The sequence below is a fragment of the Pan troglodytes genome, chromosome 2, assembly GCF_028858775.2.
Source record: "Pan troglodytes isolate AG18354 chromosome 2, NHGRI_mPanTro3-v2.0_pri, whole genome shotgun sequence".
NCBI lineage: Eukaryota > Metazoa > Chordata > Mammalia > Primates > Hominidae > Pan > Pan troglodytes.
In genome coordinates, this window is record NC_086015.1 from 142,252,084 (window position 1) to 142,260,698 (window position 8,615).

General features: G+C 45.0%; 1 protein-coding gene across 1 annotated transcript; it reads right to left on the minus strand.

Moving 5' to 3' along the window:
• Nucleotides 1–1,311: 1,311 nt before the first annotated feature.
• PRR23C (proline rich 23C) lies at nucleotides 1,312–5,115 on the minus strand. The gene has a single exon (XM_003310019.5). It carries the CDS (start codon nucleotides 4,382–4,384, stop codon nucleotides 3,593–3,595), a length of 792 nt encoding a protein of 263 aa, XP_003310067.1. The 5' UTR covers nucleotides 4,385–5,115; the 3' UTR covers nucleotides 1,312–3,592.
• Nucleotides 5,116–8,615: the final 3,500 nt, after the last annotated feature.

Genomic DNA, 8,615 nt, shown 5'->3' on the forward strand with positions numbered 1-8,615 from the left:
ACATGCCTGTAATCCCACTACTTTGGGAGGCCAAGGTAGTAGGATCGCTTGAGCCCAGGAGTTTGAGATCAGCCTGGGCAACAGAGAAGATTCTCTCTACAAAAAATAAAAATATAAAACATTAGCCAGGTGTGGTGGCATGTTCCTGTAGCCCCAGCTACTGGGGAGGCTGAGATGGGAGGATTGCTTGAGCATGAGAGGTCAAGGCTGCAGTGAGCACTGCACTCCAGCCTGAGAGACAGAGTGAGACCCTGTCCCTAAAAAACAAAACAAATTTGGAACAGAAAACGAATGCACATTCAAAATATGTCCACATACCAAATTTTTGCCCAGGGGAAAATCAGTGTCATTAAATGCTATCAAATAATTGGAGATGTTATGCCTGAGGAAATATAATTATTGAGCTAATTAATATAGAATTTAAAATAAGAATGTTTAATTTCTTCTAGAGATAAAGGAGGAGATAACATCCGTGAAACTAGAAAAATTTATATGACATTGATCAGAAGTTGTGAAATAAGAGCATATAGATATTAAAAACCCAAGTAATCAGAAGTCTTAAAAATGAAAAATGCAGTATTTGAAATAAAGTCTTATAAAGAACAATAAATGAATTCTGAAAACAGACAATGACAGATTCAGTTAATTGGAAGAGCGAAAGTGTGCTATGATACAGGATATGAAAATATAGATATTAAGAGATCTGGGAGAGGGCATTGATTAAGCAGCACAATTTCTCTATTAGGAGTTTCAGAGATTGGAGAGAGGTTTAAATGTGCAAGAGATATATATTTTTTGAGATCTTATGGAAGAATTAACTTCCCATCTATAGAAAGCTCACTGAGTTGCAGCTGGCAAAAGTCTACCAACAAACACATCAGGTTTAATGAAACCATAGGGCATCAAAGTCAAGAAAAATACTAGTGTAAGCAGCCTAATCCTGTTAAAGGAATGGCAATGCAAATGACAACTTCTCACCTGCAACAATAAATGTCATGTAAAATAATAGAATTATCTTTAAAGTAGTGAGAGAGTATAGGATTTATTTTAGAATTCCAAACCCAGCTACAATACTACAAGTTTGAAGGTGTAATTTAAATATTTGCAGACATACGAACCCAAGATTTACCACATAAACCACGGCTGAAAGAATTCTTAAAAAGTATACCATGGAAGGAAGACAAATGAGGCCAGAATAAAGGAGTGGAATGCAGGAATAGAAAGTGAGCAAATTAAATGGTAAAGCATGTTGGAAAATCTAAATAATAATTATTGATATTCAACAGAAAAAAAACCTAGCATCTCATTGGCTTTAACTTTATCAGCAATAATTTATTTCATTATAAAAATGAGGCGAACCTGGCAAAATAATGACATTTTAAAATTAGTGCTGTATAAACTATCACAAGAACAGAAAACCAAACACCGCAGGCTATCACTCATAAATGGTAGTTGAACAATGAGAACACATGGACACAGGGAGGGAAACATCACAAACTGGGGCCTGTCGGTGGGTGGGGAGATAGGGGAGGGATAACATTAGGAGAAATACCTAGTGTAGATGACGGGTTGATGAGTGCAGGAAACCACCATGGCACATGTATACCTATGTAACAAAACTGCACATTCTGCACATGTACCCCAGAACTTAAAGTATAATAAAAAAAATTAGTGCTGTATATGGTTATGTAAAACAAACAAACTAAACATTCAAAAAAAGGCAAAAAACAAACCAAGGTGGAGTTAGAATCACATAAAATACTGTAGAATAGCAGAAATGCAAAGATACTTAGTAGTTAGAAATTCTATTAGCACAAATCACCACGAGTTGATTAAGAAAGAAATTACAAAAAGTCATCTTATGCATACAGAAAAAAAAGTTTCTTAAATTTTTAACATTTAAAACCTTAAATGCACCCTACAGTTACTGCCTTTCTCCTTCCACTTGTGTCTTCTCAAGTCCTCATAAAGCATCCAGTTGTTTTAAATCCCTGAAGCCCAAAGCCTGGTCTCATTAGCGCTCTTGCCAGGTTTCTGTACGTACTCTCGTGGCCCAAAGTTTCCATCTAGCTATTGTATTGTATTATTGTATGCACACAAATAATTAAATGTCAACATTTAAAACAACTTGATAACATCTTTGTAGTAACTTAGGCAAAAACAAAGCAAAAATTCAACAGTTTTTCATGATCTGAAAGACTGAAAATTAACTGCTTCAATAGATTAAGGGTTATCTAACAACCATGTAAAGATCATACTTTATGGTAAAATTTAGAAGCATTAACACAAGGCATAAAACAGGAATGCCCATATTAACCATACTGTTCAACCTGGACTTGAAGTAATGTCCAATATAAAAAAGATTAAAGAAAAATAAGATGTATGAAGCTTGTCAAAAAAGACAATATTCTCATTATTTGGAGATATTGTTTTTATCAATCAATCAATCAATCGAGAATCTACACATACACCATTAAAGAAATTCAGTAATTGCATTTGATACATCAACCTAAGAAACAAATTATTTCCGGCTGGGTGCGATGGCTCGTGCCTGTAATCCCAGCACTTTGGGAGGCTGAGGTGGATGGATCACCTGAAGTCAGGAGTTCGAGACCAGCCTGGCCAACATGGTGAAACCCCGTCTCTACTAAAAATACAAAATTAGTCGTGTGTGGTGGCGCATGCCTGTGATCCCAGCTACCTGGGAGGCTGAGGTGGGAGAATTGCTTGAACCTGGGAGGCAAAGGTTGCAGTGAGCTGAGATTGTGCCATTGCACTCCAGCCTAGGCAACAAGAGCGAAACTCTTGTCTCAAAAAACAAACAAACAAACAACACACACACACATACACACACAGAGTCTTAGAATTATAAGCTTTTCCAGGATAAAATAATTATATTAAAAACATAGAAGAAGAAATGAATGGAAAAGAGCTGGCTCTAAGAATTAGGGGGGAAATAAAGCCCAATAACATAAACAATTTGCTAAACCAATCATGAAAAAAAGGAGGGTACATGATCATTATTCCCAGTTCGGTCTGTTTTGCAAACAACAAACATTTGTCCAGGTACAACTATGTGCAAGATCACCCAAAAGGGCTCAGGCCACCATAGGGAAAAATTCCATGTTGAGAAGGTCGTCATAAACTAGCCCAGAGACTAGGGCCAAAACCCATTAAACAAAATAAATGTAGTAAATTAACTTGGGAGAAAAGGTGTGCCATGGTAACGTGCTGGGGAAAGGGCGGATTTTTAGAGAAATGTGCTGGAACTGAGGTTTAAAGCAAAACCAGGGGGAATGGAGCTGCCTAGGGGTGACTTCCAAACAAAACAGGCCCGAAGCAGCAATCTCACAGTCTGAAAGTAGACTGTATTTCAACTAGCGTATTTTTATGCCGAGGAGGAGGATCTTTTTTTCCAGACTTTCTAAGTCAGCCACTGATCCAAAATTCTGCAACGCAGCCTGTATCAAAAAAGCATCTATCCGTTATCCACTCTCCGAGATCCTTGTAGGTTGCGCAACATACACACAAGGGCTATCAGGAGACAGTCTCCTGGAGCCCAGCAGGGTGGCAAGGGATTGTGGGAGGCAACTCATTCCTGGAACAGGCGTCTTCGGACCTTGCACGGAGGGCGCTCTGGGAGCTCCGGGCGCGCGTGGGGACCTGGACTCGGAGAGGGAGGTAGAGGTTGGAGAGGTGAGCTGGGGACAGGCTCCAGAAGATGGAATTCCAGGTCGAAGATGGGGCGTGGAGAGCGTCTCTCTGAACTGGGGTTGGGGGCCAGAGCACAGGGCCCTCGGATGGGGCCCTCCCGGTAGGGGCTGAACATACTTCTAGCGGAGGGGTAGAGCCCAGCGGCTGAGCCGGCTGCGGAGTCCATCCAGAGCTCCGGGAACTCAGAGTCCGCGTCCTCCTCGTAGGCCTCTTCCTCGGCAGCGATCTCTGGGACAGATGCGCAGAAGACTTCCTGCTCGACGACGACGTCTTCCCCGTGAGCGCCCAGGAAAACGTCCACTTCCAGGCCGGCAGACCAGTCGCCCTGCGCTCCTGAGCATTCGTCGACGGAGCTCAGGAGGACCTCGGGGATCACGATGAGGGTGTGTCCACCAAGAGACACTCGCAGGACCGACATTGGCGCGAGCTCCAGCACCAGGTCGACGTCCTCCAGGGGCACACGCAGGGCACAGCCCGCGTCCAGGACCATCATGGAGGTGAGCGCGTCCACGGCCGGGGTCCCCGCCGGGTCTTCCGGGCTGGGCGCCGCGCGGGATTCGGGGCCCGCGGGCTCCTCCAATCGGAGGCGCTTGGCAGGGCCTGGTCCTCCTGGCTGCTGTCCCCCCCAGGGCGCAAGGCAGGCGCTGGGGCTGCAGGGCCGGCTGCCCATCACCTCGACGGCGCTGCGGACGGCGCTCCTGGGCCTGGCAGGGGACGTGAGGGCGGGGGGCTCGGGGCGGCGAAGTCCTCTTTGAGGTAACAGGTGTCAGCAGGACCGCGCGACGCGGGGCGAGTCCTCGGAGCTCTGGGGGCGCCTCCCGGAGATCGGAGTCGGTGCTGCTGGGGGAGCCTCGCACGCTGTGTGGCTCAGCCTCGCGCGATGGAAACTTGGGGCTTCCTGACGCAGACCCGGATGCGCACTGCAAAGCCAATTATGTTGTAAATGACGGCAGCGGAACCGAAGTCGCAAAATGTCACGCAATCCTCTGCCCCCTGGAGGACCCGCCCTAGAGGCGGAGGTACACCTGCTGCCCAATAGCGGTGGCTGTGGTTGGTCGGTGGCTGTGGTTGGTCGGTCGCTGTGGTTGGTCGGTCACGCTGGGGAAATACTCTTACGGGCCGCTAGGGGGCCGAGCATCTGTGCCGCTCTAGGGCCTGGCTTCCAGTATCAAGTTCTTGTCCTTTGCGTTGACGTCAGACGCGGAGTTGAAGAGCGATTCAGGTTCAAGTAACACTAGTGGAGTGCCAAACCAGGACACCGAATCCTAAACCCATACTCCCAGGCCCCGTCCCGGAAGTGCCCTGCGCGTTGCTATTGACGAATAGTGGCGTGCGTTTTGGGGTTCTCCTATCTTGTACATCGATGTAATATCCTTTTAGGGGCCTTGGAAGGGAGAGTAAAGCTGAGATCCTACGTGACAATGGCAGGTCCTGCATTATCTGTTTATTACGATAGTTGGTACTATAGTAATTACAGTCTTCCCTTGATATCCCTGGAGGATTGGTTCCTGGACTCCCGCATGGATACCAAAATCTACAGATGCTCAAGTCTCATATAAAATGGTGTACATTTGCATATCACTTACATCCTTCCGTGTATTTTAAAGCATCTCTAGAATACTTATAGTACCTAATACAATGTAAATGCTATACCCCTGGTTGCTACACAGAGTTTCATATATATATGGTTTGTTTGTTTCTGAGATGGGGTTTCATTCTGTTGCCCAGGCTGGAGTGCTTTGGTGCAATCTCTGCTCACTGCAACCACCACCTCCTGGGCTCAGGTGATCTTCCCACCTCAGCTTCCTGACAAGCTGGGATTACAGACATGTGCCACCACACTCGGCTAATTTTTGTATTTTTTGTGGAGACGGGGTTTTGCCATATTGCCCAGGCTGGACTCGAACTCCTGGGCTCAAGCATTCCACCCGCCTTGGCCTCCCAAAGTGCTGGGACTACAGGCGTGAGTCACTGTGCCTGACCTTATATGTATGGTTTTTTTTTTTTTTTTTTTTTTTGAGACGGAGTCTCGCCCTGTCGCCCAGGTTGGAGTGCAGTGGCAGGATCTCGGCTCACTGCAAGCTCCGCCTCCCGGGTTCACGCCATTCTCCTGCCTCAGCCTCCCGAGTAGCTGGGACTACAGGCACCCGCCATCTCACCCGGCTAATTTTTTTTGTATTTTTAGTAGAGACGGGGTTTCACCGTGTTAGCCAGGATGGTCTCGATCTCCTGACCTTTTGATCCACCTGCATTGGCCTCCCAAAGTGATATATATTTTTTGTTGTGTTATTTTCCTTTTTTTTCCCGAATATTTTTGGTCTTCTGTTGGTTGAATCTGCGAATTCGAAACCCGTGGATCCAGAGGGCCGACTCTATTATACTACAATCAGCTGAAGTATGGTTAACTTTATCTAATTTGACCTAAACTACAGCTCTGAGGTCTATCTGTTTTAGCCCAATTTATGGATGATGAAAATGTCATGCAGAAAGGTTAGCCAACTTGCCCAAGAGCCAGTAACTACCAGAGTGGGGTCTGGCTTGTCCAGCTCCATTTAAGGTGATAGACCTACCCAATGTCAGCGTTTTTGACCTGTGTCAGCTGAAAGGCACCTCTACGTCACGTGTCCAGGCGGTAAAAGGGAAGGTGTAGCTCAACTAGTGTTAATAGGAGAAAATACTCAGCACTGATTTTGGAATAGTAATATTTTCAAGTGCTTACAGGGGACAACAAAGCATTTCCTGACATATTTGCTAAGCATGTGATGATCCCACCTTGGCGGGAACCATTATTACATTTTATCATTCCAAAATATTCTTGGGCATTTAAAAGCAAATCTCATACATGTTATTTATCTCCCTCCCCTTTCTACAAAATTTATTCTTTTTTAGGGTTGCATAGCATTCCTTTGGATAGTCTTTACATTTAAATCAAGTCTCTCTTGCTGGACAGTGGTCTGTCATCACTTGGTGGCACTGTCATCCTCTGGTAGGTTCATGGAAAATGCAGATTATTTGCCCCATCCCAGAGCGACTGAATTACAATTCTTGGAACGTGGGGATTAGGTAATCTATGTGAGCACCTCTAAAAAATTCTATTTTACTCCAAAGTTCAAGATCATTGAACTTGTTTTCATTTCTCAGTTGAGGAGTTCATGAAGCCCGGCGCCTTATGCTTGTGATCAGGGACCTGCTTGTTGGTGTCAGTGTTATGGAGGGAACTCCAACTTTCTGGCTGTGTTCAATGCTTTTCTTAGCACAGCTGGCCCGCTTCGGGTGGATTTCCGGTGGCTGTCCAGTGGTTGCGTGGTGGGGAATTCTCCTGGGATCGAGTGGCCTGAGACTAGGCACTGGCCGGGGTAACCAGGGTCCAGGGCTGTGTTGGATGGTGGCCCTGCTGGGAACCTGTGGTTCCTGCGGACACCTCCCGCCAGGAGAGTGTGGGTGCAGCCAGAACCCGCCTCCAGCTCCTAGGTGAAAGAAACAGCAGCTCAGCACAAGCATGCAGGCAGAAGGCGGTGGGGGTGGAGCCTGCAGGAAACTGCCTGCTTTGGTCCAGTAGAGTTTTGTCTAGACCCTTCAACCTTCTTGCAGAGAACAGTGGGGGCACCATTCAGAAGCAAGGGTGGACGTGTCATGATGTATGGGGTAGATGGGCAAGCACAGATTCTGTCAGTATACTGGGAGGGGGTCGGGGCTCAGGGTTCCTGGCTAGGCCTCCAGCTCTGAGCAGGGTGGCGCCTGTGGCTTGAGTGGTGCCACCTCCTGTCTGCTGCTTTCCTGACCTCAGCGGTCTCACCTGAGAGCTCCTCAGTGTCCTGGGCCTTGTGATTTAACCCAACACTCTGCTTGCTCCAAATCCTCCCTGTGAGCTCTCTTTCCAAGTGAATGTGGTCCTGCTCCAGGACAGAAGTAGTTAGCGGGGGTCCTGGAGCAGACACATCTGGTTTTCTCTCCTGGCCGGCCACAGTCTGATTGGGTGATCATGGGCAAGTCACTTCACCTCTCCTAAACTTCAGTTTCTTTATATGTAAAATGGGGAGAATGCCATATACTGTGACAGATATATATATATATCTCATATATTCTTTATCCATTCATCCATTGATAGACATTTAGGTTGATTCCATATCTTTGCTATTGTGAATTGTGCTGTAGTAAACATGTGAGTGCAGGTATCTCTTTGACATATTGATTTCTTTTCCTTTGGGAAGATACCTAGTGGTGGGATTGCTGGATTGAATGGTAATTCTATTTTTAGTATTTTGAGAAATCTCCATACTGTTTTCTATAGTGGCTATACTAGTTTACATTCCCACAAACAGTGTACAAGAGTTCTGTTTTCTCTGAATCCTCACCAACATCTGTTATTTTTTGTCTTTTTAATAATAGCCATTCTGACTGGGGTAAAATGATATCTTATTGTGGTTTTGATTTTCATTTTCTTGGTGATTAATGTTGAGCATTTTTTTCATATACTGGTTGGCTGTATGTCTTCTTTTGAGAAATGTTTATCCATATCCTTTGCCCACTTTTTAATGGGACAATTTTTTTCTTGTTGAGCTATTTGAGTTCCTTGTATATTTTATCTATTAGTCCCTTGTAGAATGAATAGCTTGCAAATATTTTCTCCCATTCAACAGGTTGCCTTTTCATTTTGTTGATTATTTCTTTTGCTGTGCAGGGGCTTTTTCATTTAATTAAGTCCCATTTGTCTATTTTTTCGTTTTCTATGCTTTTGAGGTTTCAATGATAAATTCTTTGTCTAGACCAATGTCCAGGAAAGTTTTCTCCAGTAATTTTGTAGATTTGGGTCTTACAGTTAAGTCTTTAATCCATTTTGAGTTAACTTTTGTATATGGTGAGAGATAGGGGTTTAGCTTTATTGTTCGGCATGTACCTAT